At 36.8% G+C, this 17955-nt stretch overlaps 1 protein-coding gene across 6 annotated transcripts; it reads left to right on the top strand.

Moving 5' to 3' along the window:
- The first annotated feature begins 1324 nt into the window (after window positions 1–1324).
- On the top strand, window positions 1325–17489 carry LOC128697003 (uncharacterized). Of its 6 annotated transcripts, none has more exons than XR_011393313.1 (3): window positions 2587–2783; window positions 6885–7434; window positions 15053–17489. XR_011393313.1 is itself a non-coding variant. In XM_053788502.2 (3 exons), the coding sequence occupies exon 3, from the start codon at window positions 7598–7600 to the stop codon at window positions 9581–9583; it is 1986 nt and encodes a 661-aa protein (XP_053644477.2). In that variant the 5' UTR covers window positions 2595–2783; window positions 6885–6925; window positions 7341–7597; the 3' UTR covers window positions 9584–17489. The 6 variants fall into 6 exon arrangements, 5 of the variants coding, with proteins under 5 accessions (XP_069951298.1, XP_053644477.2, XP_053644476.2 ...); XM_053788502.2 differs by having other exon boundaries at window positions 2595–2783; window positions 6885–6925; window positions 7341–17489; XM_070095197.1 differs by lacking the exon at window positions 2587–2783 and adding an exon at window positions 1325–1438 and having other exon boundaries at window positions 6885–17489.
- The last annotated feature ends 466 nt before the right edge of the window (window positions 17490–17955 follow it).

The following is a 17955-nucleotide window of genomic DNA, read 5'->3' as shown; positions in this document are numbered from 1 at the left end:
CTCAAACTACCGTCTCCATTATTATTCTCTTTACTGGATTGATAAAGCCACTAGTTGGCGAAACGTCTCCACAATAAAGATTCCTCGGTACTGGACATGGATTATTTACCCTATTATCTATTTTTTACTGCTAGGTAGTTTATCAGTATAATTAAGTGCACTGTTAAAACAGATTATTATCATCAGATTATTATCCCGGAGGGTTAGCCATGAAAAGCAGGCGCACCTCGAGTACACTGGGAGACAACACAGTAAGTGCCTGGGGCCCAAGACTGTTCAATTGCCTCCCAGCGTACATACAAATAGACCCCTGGCTGTCTTCAAGAAGGCTCTAGACAGGCACCTGAAGTCAGTACCTGATCAGCCAGGCTGTGGTTCGTGCATTGGTTTGCATTCGGCCAAAAGTAACAGTCTGGTTGATCAGGCTCTGATCAACCAAGCTGTTAAGGACTGCAATGGAAATTAGCTACACTTAATGTAGCTTATTTTTATTGCAGTCTTTAAATTCTTTTCCCATTCGAATATTCTAGCACACTGGTAGCTGCTAATTAGTAAGTGAAGAGGATCAACAGGTGTAGGGAAACAGTCAACGTTTCCATTTGTCTCGGGTTCGACCGTGGGTTATTCAGTTGTGAGCCACAGGTACTACTACTTGTGGGGAAAAAAGGCAAAGAATGCAAATACTGGAATATTTCATGGAAAAAAATGTGTCAGTCCTGAGACCTTGGTCATTCCAGATGTACATTTGGAGTGACTAAGGTCCTCGGACCGAAACGTTTCCATTAATTAAACCCCTCAAGGAAGGTTCCTTGATGTTGGTGAGGGGCTCTTGATTTAGGGAATTGGATCTGTGCTCCAGTTCCCCGAATTAAGCCTGAATGCCTTCCACATCCCCCCCCCCCCAGGCGCTGTATAATCCTCCGGGTTCAGCGCTTCCCCCTTGATTATAATAATAATAATCCATTAATTAAAACGGTTTAGTGTTCGCATTTTGTTTCCCTTTTCCAACAGCTTGTTGGTACCGCATACCATTGTACCACTACCTGTTGTACCACGAGACGTACTTACACTGCGCTGACCTCTTGCAAACCTACACTAGAAAACTTGCACACTGGAATTTTTCTAGGCTATGACTTCCAGCATGACTGGAATTTTCTTGGAAAGCGTTGATTTTTTTTTCATGGACATGACTTTCAATATAATTGGATTTTCTGTTCTATTTATGTACCCTGGGATAAGCTTGAAAGTGCCCATACGTATCGCGAGATCCGGGACTCGACGGCGGAACGTATGTTCCAGGAACTTAGTACCTACACTGATAGTGTGTGGAGGTCTTACTCTCTCTCTCTCTGACCTCAGTATCACTGGATTACCAGCCACGTCCTGGAAAGTTTGTTCTTCTTACATCTTGCTGATCCACATATTACTGAACTATGTGGTGAGTACTGTATCTAATAGTTAGGCTCCTAACAGTGAGTTATTACTAGGACTTCTATGGAAATAAGACACCTTGTGTCACTTTTTTGATAACCCTGCGTAGTTTACACTTGTGTTACTGTGTAATACTAGTGCAATCATTTACATAAAGTGTGTAATTATATCCAAAATATGCTTATCTTATTTAATTACGTACTGTCATAACTATTTTATGGGCATCCTCAGCTCACACGCTGAAAGTCCGGATCGATCCCTGGTACATTATTATTATTCGAGTCAAAACTAAGCGCTAAACCCACGAAATCCTCGGTACACCTGAATCGTTGGGCATATTTCTTTACACCTGCTGCCCCTGTTCACCTAGAAGTAGGCACCTGGGTGTTAGTCAGCTAGTAGGTCGCATCCTGAGGGACAAGATTAACGTAAGTTGCCTGAAATGCCAGTGATGTTAACTAGGTCTGTTTTGGTTGTATCATATATTTACAGAATTTATTATTATTATTACTGTTGTTGTTGTTGTTGTTAAATAATGTGTCTAGGGACTGGGCCCGAAAGTTTTTATAGCTAAAAAAGTTAGTGGTAATGTACTATTTACAAGCTTATGTCTGATGTCAGTCATAGTGAGCTATTTATGAAGACATGAATTCAGTCACTTCAAAAATATTAGTGTAGCTTATATGTGTTTTTTTCTATTATTTATATTACCCTATATTTTAGGAAGGTATGGTTGAATTTAAACAAGTTTAAGGGGTAATGAGCTATTTACAGTGGGCACCCCACAAGAAAGGCTCCTTGACGCTGGTGAGGGGCTCTTGATCTAGGGAATTAGATCTGTGCTCCAGTTCCCTGAATTAAGCCTGAATACTTTCCACATCCCCCCACAGGCGCTGTATAATCCTACGGGTTTAGCGCTTCTCCTTGATTATAATAATAATAATAATAATAATAATAATAATAGGGTATTTTTCCAGACTGGTTGGTAATATGGCACTGTGGATAAAATACTTTGACATTTCTTGAGCATTTCTAAGTGAGTTGTCTCTAAATTCATTAATTTTATCACATTTCAGCACATAATGACGCTGGGTGTAACAATAGTCCACCTGGCAAAGTCTGCCCGTAATTATGTCTACACATGAATTAATTGTAAGCCATAAATGCAGAGATAAAGTTTGTCATCATGAGCTGGTGATGATAAAGCAGCTCTCAGAGGTGCTTATAACCCAGCCAGAGCTTAACACAGTGGCACTAGTGACATATCTTATCTTATCATACAAGTCTGCTGATTTTATTGGATGTACTGTGAACATATGGCTCCTCCAATACTTAAGTTTATTACAGTACAAGTAAGTACATTTACCATACCTAGTAATATATGTGTAAATTATCCAGGATAGCCCCCAAAAAAGCCAGTGACTTATTTCCGTTGGATGATAGAATGCTGATAAGTGGACTGACTGGTGTTACTCCCCACTCTCAAGTCAGTGAAGTTCAACTGAAGATTCTTTTTTTGTATTATTACTAAGGTGCAGCCTAGGATTATAATCTATCTGGTTCATGCGGAGGTCAGTTCTAGATGTTATGATCCTTCTGGAGGAGTGTTCGAAGATTTTATTGCTGTTGTAACTTGTTCTGATATGAGAACTTTGGGGTCCAGTCCCTGGACCCATTATGTACCTCTAATCTTTTGACTACCGCCCACAGGATGAATATGGGGTACTTAATGAATATATTAAACTAAAACTAACCTCTCCTTGAAGTCATAATCCTTTAACCATTCTGCTAGAGGTATACACAAATAACCTGCACATAGGAAAGAGGAGCTTATGACTACGACGTTTCGGTCCGGCTTGGACCTTTTACAAAGTTTTGGTCCAAATCGGACCGAAACGTCGTCGTAAGCTTCGCTCTCATATATTCAAATTCAAATTCAAAGTTTATTCTCTATAAGGATTACAATGCTGAGTTTACAGAAATTTGGTTATTGTTTGGTTTACATGTAGTAAAATTGAGATTACAGAGTGTACCACTAGAACGCTTAGCATGGCTAGGCATTTCGGGCATACTTAGTTTTATTCTTAAATGTAAAATATTACAAATTATGAGGTAAGTTGGTATTATGCGGATTATTTGTGTATTGTTCAGTCAAGGTATTGTGCCATTTTGTTCTGCTAGCAGTAGCTACGTCTTCTGGTGAAGATCAAACTAATACCATAAACTCTACTAGTAAGTATACACAAATAGTTAAATAGATTATCATATATAGCAGCATGTGTGTAGAGAAGCTAGAATAACCCAACAAAGTCGAAGTGACTTATTTCCATTGGGGGGCCTTTTAAAAATCTACCAAATCCTTTACAGCGCCTGGTATTCCATTTTGTATTCTCTCTCAAAAACTTACACAGGATTTGAGCTTCTTATAAACTAAATAATAATACTAATACTGATAATAATAATAATAATCGATATCTTAATGGGGGCATAAAACACCTGATTTTACATGCCAGTCGATCACTAACTCAGCGACGTATGTTTGTCTCAGGTGTTTAATTAGGTATCTCACCTTTCCTACGGGGAAATATACATATTCTTCTCTTTCCTGTTTTCTCCCAGATTTAAGCAACATTGCCTCCGTGAGCCGGGAGCTAGAGCTCAGTACATTTGAGAGTCCTGATGTCTCATAACTTAGGATTACGATTAAGATGTTTATTTTAATAAGTTAAATGGCTGTACAGAGGAATATAATAGTGGGGTGTACATGCCAAAAGCCCCTTTATATGTAGAGTATTTCGGGCAAACTTAAAAATTAACTTAAGATTAGGAAGACAATAATACAGAGTTGATATGGTCATTAAATGAGTTACAGTGAGTATAGGAGAATTGAATATTATCTCAGGTGATGCTACATGACTTTGATAAGTCTAGTAGAGATTTATTAAACTATTGAATTAGTTAATAACGATCACAGTATTACAATTTAACAATTTAAAACAATTTACATTGTGATGTATTACAGTTTAGAACTATTTAAAACCATGAAATTTGATATTACAATGGAACAATTTACATTATAATGTAAGGTATTACAATCTACTACTATTTAAAACAATTATTATTATTATTATTATTATAAAAAAGAAGCGCTAAACCACAAGGGCTATTTAAAACAATAAAATATCAAATATATTATAGTAAATGGTTGATCATTGATCAACATCAGTAACAACAACAACATGGCAGTCATCGTGACCGTCTGGACTACCACACGTAATTATGTGTTTGTGCTCTATTACTGGAGGTTTTTTTCTTCCGGTAACGTGTTCTAGCTCCCGAGCTGAGTCTCAAGATCGTTTATGAGTATATTAGCATCGGTAATTTTTTTGTGCTGATGGAAAACGATGGGATTTATGCACTCCGAAGACACGAACGTTTAAAACGTTTATAGTGACGTACATTTTGATGGCACCAGCATCACAAAATCTCCTTCAGCGGAGAGTTTTTGATGCTGGTGCCATCAAATGACAAGTGTTATGGAAAGTATTATGTGATGCTAGTAGAGTTTTATGGTTGTGTTCTTTTGGGTGTTAATATAACTTCTTGTGTACGAGTTCTCACATGCTCTCTTGAATTATTTTAGATTTTTTTTTTTTTACGTAATTTAAAGATAATGTTTGTACTCTCTTTCCTTCATGGAATTTTGTATTTCTTACTAGATGATTTTTGTCATGGAAAGTGTTTTATATACAGAATAATAGTATGCCTTCTTTCCTGTGTGAGTTCTCATGTGCATGTTAAGGTTATTTTATGTTAAATTTCTTTTGTATACTGATCATTAAAATAGTTGTTAATGTTGTACAAGATAAATTTTTTTGGTGAAATGTTATTTACACACTGAACAATAAAATGGTTTCTCAAGAATAAAAAGTCGCCATACTGTGGGTGAAACAATTCACCAAAACCCCACATTTATAAGAGCAGCCTTATGATGATGTTTTGGTCCATCCTGGATCATTGTCAAGTCACAACTGGGGAGAGAAAAGTAAATGATCCAGGATGGATGGAAACATCAAAAAGTTCCTCTCCTAAGTGTGAGCTTTTTGGTTAAATGGTTTTTCTCCCGTATGAGGCCTTTCCTATGATTTTTTTGGTATAATACATTTAATTAGTTCATTGTTTTGCTTATAGAAATACAGTGGTACCTTGAGTTTGGAACAGCTCCCAACTCAAACAATTACTACATATGTAAGTGTATTTTTTTAAGTGCTTTTGTAAGTATTTTTGGGGGTTTGAAACGGACTAATCTAATTTACGTTATTCCTTACGGGAACACATTCGTTTGGTATCGGCACTCGAACAGCCTTCTGGAACGAATTAAGTTTGTAACTTGAGGTACCCTTGTATCTCAGTATGTATAAGAGCTCCTGATGTTTTCTGTCTAGATACTCGTTTATATTTACAGTATGTACCTGTACTATGTCAGGATAATTGAATTTTTGAGATAAACAAGGAAGTGTGTATCTTAAAGACTCGTTTGGTTTATCCATGCATTGCTCTGGGCTCCTAGTTAGCACTAAAATGGAGGTGGTTACTCACAATGAACAAATTGATTACCAAAAACAAGGCATGCATTCACTGCCGCTTAAATAGCTAGTATTTTTTTTAGCAGTAATGCCTTTATCATTAATAAACTATAGAAAAGGTATGTACAGTGGTATCTCAGGATACGAACAGCTCAAAACTTGAACAGTTATGTAAGTGTATTTATGTAAGTGCTTTTGTAAGTGTATTTTTGAGGGTCTGAAACGGATTAATCTAATTTACATAATTCCTTATGGGAACAAATTAATTCGGTATTGGCACTCGAACAGCCTTCTGGAATGAATTAAGTTCGTATCCTGAGGTACCACAGTATTAATAATAAAAATAATGTTAATTTAAATTAATTTTACATAAATTTTGTACAAGTTGAAAAGCCATAATATGCACAGCATTTTGGACCTAAGAATATTTAACATTAAAGGACTACAGTATATACATAGCTGTGGATTTTTTTTGCAGCTTTTGTGTTTAGTATCGACAAGCAGCTAAAAATAGTAGGACACAATCTACAAGATTATTTAAAGAAGTTCTCTGCTGTTTCTTATCACCCTATTGTTCCTCACCAGAAATTTCAACATTTCTTATTACATGACTTAATTTACAATTTTGTTGCCAGACATGAAATAAATAATAAGCCCCTTCAGTATCATTTATTTTAATGAAAATATAGTTGTTTATGACAGTTTCTCAGTCAATTTTTTTTTTACTGTTATTATGATCATATGTTTCCTCTTTCATATGTAATAAATATGGCATCGTAATTTTGTTGCTCATGATGCTTTTCATCTCGTACTTAACAAAACATTTCGCAGACTCATAAAAATTTGACAGATGTGCATTTTTTCCAGAAAACAAGGACATCTGTGAGAACTTCTCAGCAGTTCCTTCAGTTGAGTGTGCTTGAGGCTAAACATCCATCATCAGCTTGAGTCATGTTCCTAACAAAATTTTCTGGGAGATCCTGAGAGTCAAGGATAAATCCCACACTATTTAAGAGTGCTGCAAGATAGTTTGAACTTTTTTTCTTGGAAATTCCTGAGTGCCAAGGATGGTTTCCATTCTGCATAAGTGCTACAAGATAGTTTCAGCTTTTTTGGAAAATCCTGAGTCATTGATAATCCTATGCAGTTTTAATGTGCTACAAGATTATTTAAACCTTTTTTGGCAAGGATCCTGAGACTTAAGAATCCATTCCAAATCCTTCCTGTATTGGAACTAATATTTTTTTGTATTGGAAAAATTTTGGTAGCCAAGTACATATTAAATTCTCATTACATATAATTTTAACTTTAATGTTATTACAGAAAGATCCAGAATGCTAATGATCAGACCCGTTGGATCCTCTCTTAATTCTGCAGGTTAATTCTTATTGGTTGGATTACTTTGCAGTATCAACTGGTAAGTTATACATTGGCATATATTTTCCCTGCACTTTTCATAGATATATTAACTAATATTGTCAGTAGTTTAGCGATGCCATTTACACAATACCATAATTGCTTTGGTTTCTCCTGTAGTTTTGCTCATTAACAATATTGCATTAAGTAATATAATCAAGAAAATGGAAACCGATACAAAACAAATGATGTGCAAGACTTTGCCATATAAAATGCAGAAGTTGGTGCCTTCTCTAATAGAATCAGCCAGAGTAAATGAGGAAAATAGACTTAGACAGAAGAGCTCTTGGGACAGAAACTTGAGTTTGTCAGAATGCATCAGCAAAGCTGAAAGGGCTGCTACATATATCAGCATTGCTGTATTAATTACTGAAGTGTGGTCACCAAAGATGCGGAAGTACGCGGAAAAGTTGATGCTTAACAAAGCCATATGTGAAAATTACCTGGAGAGTAAAGATATCAAGTTTGTGTGCGTCCTTGACAGTGCTGAAGAAGAGGAAGATGGATGGGTGATTGAAGACCAGGATGATATCATCATTGATCTCATTTGGAACAAATATAACATGAAAGCGTATTTTGATCAGGTAAATGTACATCGCTTATGGGTTCAACGCTCATATGACCGACTCAAAGGCTTTATGCCTTCTCTCTGTCCCGAAGTTATTGAACGACATGATCTTACTAAATTTGCATTCAGTCAGGCTGTTGGTTACACACTGAAATTTGTGCACAGTACTGCTCATGATATTTGGAGGATAGCTTGTGACTTTCATCTGCATAATGAGCCTCATCATCCTCAGACGTGGTCAAAAATATACACACCAGAAGAAAAATGTAAGAAATTGGAGCTTTGGATGAAATGTGCTGGAGAGATTTGTGATGGTTTTCCTTATGGGGTCAATTTAGCTACTCATGATTTTGCTTCTGAAGACTTTGCTGAAGTTTTCTTACTTGAGAGCTTTTTAGACATGGTGGCTGTTGAATGGGAGAGGAAAAAAGGACAACAGTTAGATATTACCACCACTGACCTCGTGTACATAGAAGATCGATTTCTATGTAGATATACTGTGCCACAGCGAAAATTCATAAAGGAATTCATGAAACGAGTAAAAGCTTCTGATATGTCGTGGCAGAAAGCAAACCTGACAGAAAAGGAATTAAGACTTCTGTCTTTAGTGTGTGAAGAAGACAGATCTGCTCTTCTTTCTCAGATGAGGTCCCAGAAGAGAGACGAACTAAGTCGAATGTTACAACATGCAAAAGGAGCAGCAAGTTTACCACAAGGAATTGGGTCTAGTTATGAGAGCATTGATGAGGAAATCATGAAGCAAGCAAGTGATCGAGCATATTTCATCATGGTAGCAGTTGTAGTAATGAAGTATTGGAACTATAATTTAAGGAAATATGTAGAAGAACTCATTCTAAAGAGAGCTATTGAGGAACAGTTCATTGAAGAAAATCATTTGCAGTGGATATTTGTTGTTGAAAATCGGGCAAGTCCTCCAGAGGAAGACAGTGGAGCAGAACTGTCCAACATTTCAGTGGCAGAAGTTGATCTAGTAAAAATTATTTGGGAGGATTTTAATGTTCGAGAACATTTTTCTCAGATGAAAGATCATCGGTATTGGATCATGCAGAGTTACCATCGACTGTCAAAGTTTATGCCTGAATTGCCTGAAGAAATATTAGAACGTCATGATCTCTCAAAATTTGCCTTCTCTCAAGCAATTGGCTATACTCTCAAATGGGTACATAGCATCCACTATCCCATTTGGAACAAAGCTTGTAATCTTCACCTCCATGGAGAGCCACACCACCCAGAAATGTGGTCTAATGTTCATTTTCCTGAGTACAAAAGATCATGCCTTGAATCTTGGCTTTGTATTCAAGCTGGAGGTTTCAAATATGGCATAGATGTGTCTGCACTCAACTTAGCTTCTGAAAATATGGCAAAGGTATTTCTTTATGAGAGTTTTTTGGATATGGTGGGTGTGGAATGGGAAAGGAAGAAAGGGGGACAGTTAACCCTAACAAACACAGAACTCATTGATATGAAGGACAGGTATCTGTTGCGATACTCCAGCAGCGACAGAGCGTCACTGCTCAGGCTCATGATGATGATACGTGAAGCTGATGTCAAGTCTGGGTGATTTTTTTTTCTTCAGAAGTTTTTGGCATTTTGGCCTTGGAATAGGGCCTCATCAAACCGGGGCATTAATGCTGAAAAGCACTGGCAGAAGGCTTGATAACCCATTAGTCCTACTGCTTATGACCAATGATTAATAAGTCTGCTGAAAACATGGCTAACTTGGAACGAGGCTAAAATTTGTAAATTAGATGCCTCAGAAAGTGTAGCCTCTGCCAGTCTCAATATATTAGGCAGTCCACCAAGCCACCAAGAAGCATCATTGTGAATGAAACCCAGCAGAAAGGCCAGGCCCCCCTTCAGAAGGTACCCATGTTACAAATGAGAGTGATCAGTCTGAAGGAAAGCCAAAGCAACATCACAATGATGGAATAGAGTGAGCAAGCTCACCCACATCTTGACACTCACCCTGACACAAGAGATTGTTCCCAGATGCCAGAGGTTTAAAGACGAGGTTCGTGTTCATTGTGGTAAGGGTACTACATACACTTCTGAGGAAGCTTTTCCACTGTAGTGGCATGGTCTTTGCCCTGAAGACCAGCAGAAGGTAACAAACATGACCGTAAAGAGATTAACCATTGCTGGATATTTTGAAAAAGCAAATATGCATGGTTAAACACATCTTATACATGTAATATGCATTGAAAGTCCCTGGACATAACAGAAGCACATCTGCAAAATCAGATGTGTCAAACAGCAATTTCCTAGGGTAGTAAAATTAGGAAATGTCACTATAAATCCCACTCCAGCAGCATACAGACAATTTGTAATTGTTCATTTAACTTTATCGCTACTCTTTTAGCTGATTCTCTCATATATGCCTGGTGTCTTTTGTCTGTCTCATAAATATGCAAGATTACAGGTACGTCTTGCTACTTCTACTTACACTTAGGTCACACTACACATACATGTACATGTTTCTTTATACACACTCATCTGAGTTTTCTTTGATTTTATCTTAATAGTTCTTGGTCTTATTACTTTTCCTTTTATATCCATGGGGAAGTGGAATAAGAATCTTTCCTCCATAAGCCATGTGTGTTGTAAAAGTCAACTAAAATGCCGGGAACAATGGGCTAGTAACCCCTTTTCCTGTAATAATTACTAAAAAGAATAAGAAGAAAATTGTCAAAGTGGGAAGTCTGAATGTGCATGGATGTTGTGCAAATGATAAGAAAGATGATTGTGGATGTTATGAATGAGAAGAAGCTGGATGTCCTGGCTTTAAGTGAAACCAAGCTGAAGGGGGTGGGAGAGTTTCAGTGGAGAGGAATAAATGAGATTAGGTCAGGGGTTTCAAATAGAGTTAGAGCTAAAGAAGGAGTAGCAATAATGTTGAAGGATAAGTTATGGCTGGAAAAGAGGGACTATAAGTGTATTAATTCAAGGAATATGTGGAGTAAAATAAAGGTTGGATGTGAAAAGTGGGTTATAGTAAACGTATATGCACCTGGAGAAGAGAGAAGTGCAAAGGAGAGAGAGATTTTCGGGAATGTTGAGTGAATGCGTGGGGAGTTTTGAACTAAGTGTGAGAGTAATGGTGGTTGGGGATTTCAGTGCTAAAGTGGGCAAAAATGTTGTGGAGGGAGTAGTAGTAGCTTGAAGGATTATCACTTCCTTTTATATAGTATAGTGGAACCTCTACTTACGAGTTTCTAAACATATGAGTTTTTCGAGATACGAGCCGTTGCTCAGTCGATTTTTTGCTCTGAGTTACGAGCCAAAATCTGAGTTACGAGCAGCTTTCTCATCAACCCTCACACCTCGCTTGTGTTTGTCTATGATTTTTTATGCTTTAATTCCATGGACATCATCCTCTTTTTCTTCTCAGCACTGTCCTTTGCACTTACTTTCTTAGGACCCATTGTTAGATAAAAGCAATTTGGCAAAATAACTACACAAAATGCAAGCAAAACACGAGAGAAATGCTTCCATGACGAGGTAAACAGTGCACTGCATCAGTTGGCGGTGTTTTGAAGCTCATTATTATTATTAATTTTGTTTTTTTTCTTCAACAAGTCGGCCGTCTCCCACCGAGGCAGGGTGACCCAAAAAAGAAAGAAAATCCCCAAAAAGAAAATACTTTCATCATCATTCAACACTTTCACCTCACTCACACATAATCACTGTTTTTGCAGAGGTGCTCAGAACACAACAGTTTAGAAGCATATACGTATAAAGATACACAACATATCCCTCCAAACTGCTAATAATTATTATTATAATAATTATTATTATTAATTTAGGGAACAGGCTCTCTATTATTATTATTATTACTATTATTATTATAACTATTATTATTATTATTATTATTAATTTAGGGAACTGGAGCACAATTCCAATTCCAAATGTTGTACTGTGGTAAAATACAAATGTGTGTTTGTTTACATCCTCCTCGTCTCTGTCCTCTCTCATTTACTCATTCTCTCGTTTATTCGTTTTATCTCGTTTATTCACCTCTCACCTTACATTAAGACTAGAAATATTTTAAAGTAAGTAATGAGTGAACTGTATATGCATTTTATCGCTTTGGGACACTTTAAATGTTAAGTGGATGGGCTGGGTTGGCCTGGCTGGCTACCATACCTATGACACCTGAATTCTTATTATAAACACTACTCATCTCACCCTTCATTAAGATTACAAATATTTTAAGGTAAGTAATGAGTGTACTATATGTGTACAATGCCTAGTTCTATTTGGCATTGCACATATGTGCAACACTTGAGTATATTTAATGAGGAAACGAAGCCACTGTGTGGCGAAATATTTCCTCATTAAAGATACCCAAGTGTCTAATTTATCAACTTGTCAGTTCTCTGAACCATTTATCTACATTCCTGCCATACATAGCAACATCTTGGAATCTTAATACAGAGAATTCTTCTCTTGCCTAACCTTTAGGCATGACCTACTTCCACATTTGGATTTGTCAAATGTGATACCTCCTACAACTGCTGCACCTCACCTACCTACAGTATATAAGCTACTTCTTCTTACATGTGCTGTATTCTTTTCAAGATTGATGGACCGATTTCATCGACTCAAGGCTGAGGGACTGATTACCTCAAACTCCTCCTCCTCCTCTTCACGATTCTCCTTTGTATAGACTGATGAAGCTATTTATACCATTTTTACAGTAATGCAGTAGTCTGCATAACAGTAAATTTTGTATTTTTTTGTATGAATAAAAAATCAAAATAGAAAGCAATAATAATATAAGAGGGGCTTAGAGATGTGACTAATGAACAGAGCATATGTTATTTTAGTACCACGAATGTCTACCTTGTTTATTCTGGACCCTATTTTGAAATTGGCATCTTTTTTAGTTTGTGTGAAATTGGCCAAATTGCCAATTTCTCGCCACCATATTGGGTAGTCCAAATTAGTAAATGGGAGGTTTCTTGTACTCAGCTGATAGATAAAATGGAGTTCTAAAGAAATATCTATGAGTTTGGTCAACTGGAACAATGGAATTGGCTGAAAATAGGGCTCAAAGTCGGCGAAATCGCCGATACGCATATGTCGCCGAGACCGCTAACTTCGCGGGAGCATAATTCCATGAGTTTTCGACCAAATTTCGAACTTTTGGTGTCATTACCATCAGGAAAAGATTCTCTATCATTTCATAAGAAAAAATAATATTTTTTTTTTTTTTTTTTTTTTCAAAAATTGAGCGACATAGAATGACAGTTTCAGAGAGGGGCCTGAAACAGTCAAAGGGTTAAAGGAGGGATTTGGGATATTGGTAGTTTGGAGGGATATGTTGTGTACCTTTATATGCATATGCTTCTAAGCTGTTGTATTCTGAGCACCTCTGCAAAAACAGTGATTATGTGTGAGTGAGGTGAAAATGTTAATGATGATGAAAGTATTTTCTTTTTGGGGATTTTCTTTCTTTTTGGGTCATCCTGCCTCGGTGGGAGACAGCCGACTTGTTAAAAAAAAAAATAGAGTACACTACTAAAAAACATTTAAAAGTATACCAGAAATGTTATAAATGGTGCGAAGGTGGCATTAAACGATATCAATGATGGTTGACAACACATCAGTCGTTTCCCACCAAGGCAGAGGTGTCCCAAAAAAAAGAAAAAAATTTCATCATCATTCAACACTTTTACCATCACTCATACATAATCATTGTCTTTGCAGAGGCGCTCAGATACGACAATTTACATGCCCCTCCAAACAACCAATATCCCAAGCAACCCCTCCTTTAAAATGCAGGCACTGTACTTCCCATTTCCAGGACTCGAGTCTGGCTAATTGGTTTCCCTGAATCCCTTCATAAAATATTACCCTGCTCACACTCCAATAGCTCGTCAGGTCCTGAAAACCATTTGTCTCCACTCCTATCAAACGTGCTCATGCACGCTTGCTGGAAGTCCAAGCCCCTTGCCCACAAAACCTCTTTACCCCCTCCAGCCTTTTCAAGGGCGACCCCTACCCCGCCTTCCTTCCCTCACAGATTTATACACTTTCCAAGCCATTCTGCTTTGTTCCACTCTCTCTAAATGACCGAGCCACCTCAACAACCCCTCTTCAGCCCTCTAACTAATGCTTTTAGTAACTCCACACCTAATTTCCACTACGAATTCTCTGTATAATATTTACGCCACACACTGCCCTTAGACACGACATCTCCACTGCCTCCAACCGCCTCCTCACTGCAGCATTTACAGTCCATACCTCACACCCATATGAGTGTTGGTACCACTAAGCTTTCATACATTCCCTTCCTTGCCTCCATGGACAATGTTTCTTGTGTCCACAGATACCTCAACGCACCACTCACATTTTTTTCCTTCATCGATTCTATGGTTAACATCCTTCACAGACCCATCTGCTGACAAGTCAACTCCTAAATATGTATCTGAAAACATTCACTTCTTCCATGCTTCCTCCCTCCAATTTTTCTTAATACCCTCATCACCTTACTCTTATCTATGTTCACTTTCAGCTTTCTAGCTTTACTCACCCTCCCAAACTCATCCACTAACCTTTGTAACTTTTCTTTAGAATCTCCCAAATCACAGTATCATCAGCAAAAAGTAACTGTGTCAACTCCCATTTTTTATTTGATTCCTCATAATTTAATCCCACCCCTCTCCCGAACACCCTAGCATTTACTTCTTTTACAACCCCATCTGTAAATATGTTAAACAGCCATGGTGACATTACACATCCCTATCTAAGACCTACTTTTTACTTTATTCAGGGTTTTTCTCTGCTACCTTTACTTCCTAATTCCTGCAAGCTCAGTTACCATTCTCACATTTTTTCTGCACAAACACCTCTTATACATTCACCTTCATACGTATTTAATAATACAATTCAGTTATCACCATTAGACAAAGCTGATTAATTTCTTCTAGTAAACTAATTCTTTTGAGATAGTACTTCAATTACCGACTTTGTTATTACTGTAATTGCTAAAGCATTTTAATCTTTTTTAACTTTGCTTTATTTTCAGAATTTATTATTTACAATTACTTATGCTCAAGTTGGGTCATCCTGTATTGTACTTACTTGGTAGACTCTGTATGCTGGCTGTGAGGAGACAACAAGCAACACATAGGGTAATATGTTTACCCTATACAGGTTATATGTAATGAGAGGTTTGTATCTTTCATTGTATATACACTAAAAGTTTGCTCTAATTCCTAATTTCTGAATTAAAGCATCTTTGACTGTGGTGTACAAGTGATATACAGCCTTAATAGTTCTCATGTAACTGACAGACTTTGAACCAAACCTATACATGTATTATTATTAACTGAATCCTATATGTCAAGGTGATAACTTGTGAGGTTATGAAATACAAGTACTGTTAATAAGCAGTACCTTAACACTTGAGAGTTATGCTGAAAATTTACTACTAGGGTGTTTTTAGTGTTTGAAATATCATCACAGTAAGAATGATATGTAACATTATTGTGGCTGGAACAATTCACAAATATCTTGCACTCAGGAGAGTAAACATATGACCAGTGACAAATCACCAAGTTGTTACTTGACAGTGGTCCAAGATGGACCAGGATGTTATCATGAGTTTCCTCTCCTAAATGTGATTTTCTGTGGCTTAGCACATAAGTCAGACTTATATGAACTGTAGTAATTTGTGGAAGTCATTTGTCAACACTCCTGTGCCATGTAGCATTGTACGACCCAGGTGGGTTTAGGACCTTTTATTTTAAATATGGAATCCACAAATGATGTGATTCTAATTTGATGAAGCTCACACTTAGCAAAATTTTTAAAAAATAAAAGACTTGTTCAGTGCATATTTGATTTATTAATAAGGAAGCCATAGTGCTGTTTACTTATTGCAATTGTGTGTTATGTACAGTGCTTTGATTAATGCAGTGTATCCATTTTTTTTAATTTTCACTGCTATTGTAGGTGCCATATTATTTGTCTTTTTGACTGATAATTAATACAGCAGGTAATAATGTTAACTGATATTGTAATTTGTGTAATTTTACATTAATTGTATATTAATCGAGATGGTGAAAGTGATTCTTTTTTGGGTCATTCTGCCTCAGTGGGAGATGGCCGACGTGTTAAAAAAATGCATATTAATTTGCCATGTGTGATTATATTTGTGTGCAACTGTGTGCATTATACTAATGATAAGTAACTACCAGTACAGGGGAACCTTGGTACTCGAACAGCTCCGTACTTGAACAGTTTGGCACTCGAATGCTTTGTTCTGTAAAAAATTTCTCGGTAGTAGACCGTTTGCTCGGAACTTGACCAAACAAGCACGGCCTGCCAGAACATGTGTGTTAGTCTCCCCGCAGCTGTCACTCATTCCAAAACTGCTGTAAACCATTTCATGTTTTTTTTGCAATTTTGGGTGTCTTTTTTTATATTTGTAAAGTCATGCTGGGACCTAAGAAGATTAGTGATAATAATCATCCAAAAAGAAAACTGGTTAGTGTGTTTGCCCTGATGTAAACACTTCCTCTGTGTCCATATAATATGCCTTTTATTAATTTTGGCATCTTGTGCTTCTAGATTATCTATTGAGATTCTGATATCAAGTTGGAATAAATGTGATAGGTAAATAACCTTTATTAGTAATATTAGCGTAATTACACAACATTGTATTTGCACCACCGCTAGTATCCGGCTATCAAGACGACTCATCAGATACTGAATGCTCCTTCTGCTGGCCCCACCCTCTCTCTCCTATAGCTCCTCCCACTTCGGGCCTCTTACATTCCACTTGCTTTGCATTTTGAATTTTTATTCACAAAAAAAAATAGAAGATTTACTGTTATGCAGACTACTGCATTATTGAAAAAATGGTATAAATAATATCAGCGCATTTGTGAAAGCATAGACCCACCAGTTGACGTGTATTGGATGCGTGACATGATTTGTTTATTCTTGAACACTAGTAAAAATCGAACATTTCTGCTATATTGAGCTCAATTTCAAGGTACTTTTAGTCTGTAAACCATTCAAAATCATCTCTGTTTCTGTAATATATCTTTCTTTCTATCAAATGAGACCAAGAAAACGAGACTACAATCATAAATACTATACATACGAAAATACACTGTAAAGTCGCTGAAAGTGTATTTTTGGGGGTGTGAAATGGATTAATCAAATTTACATTATTCCTTATGGGAAAAATTCGTTTGGTATTTGAACAGATCAGCACTCGAACAGCCTTCTGGAACGAATTAAATTCAAGTACCGAGGTTCCAATGTACTTGTAATAGCACAATAATGAGCCAAAAAAGATATTGGTAATAGTTGTAATATTTATTATCCTACAAAAATTATTGAAAGCAGTGAGGAATGAATATAGTATACTGTACTGTATTATAATTTATTGCCCAGTAGCGATGAAAATATTGCACAGTATACTGTTTCAGTCAATAAATGTTTAAACTTTACCTTGAATTTCATGTTTCCTAGTAATTTAGAAAAATAAATTATTTGCTTCAGAGCATCAGAGTTCATTAAATACCAGAACACATAGACGACTCTTGAAGATGGAACAGGCTTTTAATGTAGAAAAGAATAGTGGTTTGAGTACATTTTGTGAATATAATAATACGTAATTTAAAAAAGAAGTAAGTGTTCATTATTATATCAGTGCTTGTTACACTAAAGAATTTGGCAGGCTTAAAGACCCAAGGAAGACACATGAGGTTCTTATTTCATATGGAAGAAAATCTGCAGGCAATGAAATACATACTATATACAGCCTCTCCTCACTGAGCAATGTACTCGTTTACCGACACCTCCGACTTAAGATGGGTTCTCTGACCAGTATTCATAACTAAATAATGTACATTAGAGCTGATTTCCTTGATTCTGCTTATTTTACTACAGCTTCTCCTCGCCTAACAGCGTACT

The sequence above is a fragment of the Cherax quadricarinatus genome, chromosome 49 (genome assembly GCF_038502225.1).
Source record: "Cherax quadricarinatus isolate ZL_2023a chromosome 49, ASM3850222v1, whole genome shotgun sequence".
Classification (NCBI taxonomy): Eukaryota; Metazoa; Arthropoda; class Malacostraca; order Decapoda; family Parastacidae; genus Cherax; species Cherax quadricarinatus.
The sequence above is the reverse complement of the archived record's forward strand: the minus strand, read 5'-3'. Positions and strand labels throughout refer to the sequence as shown.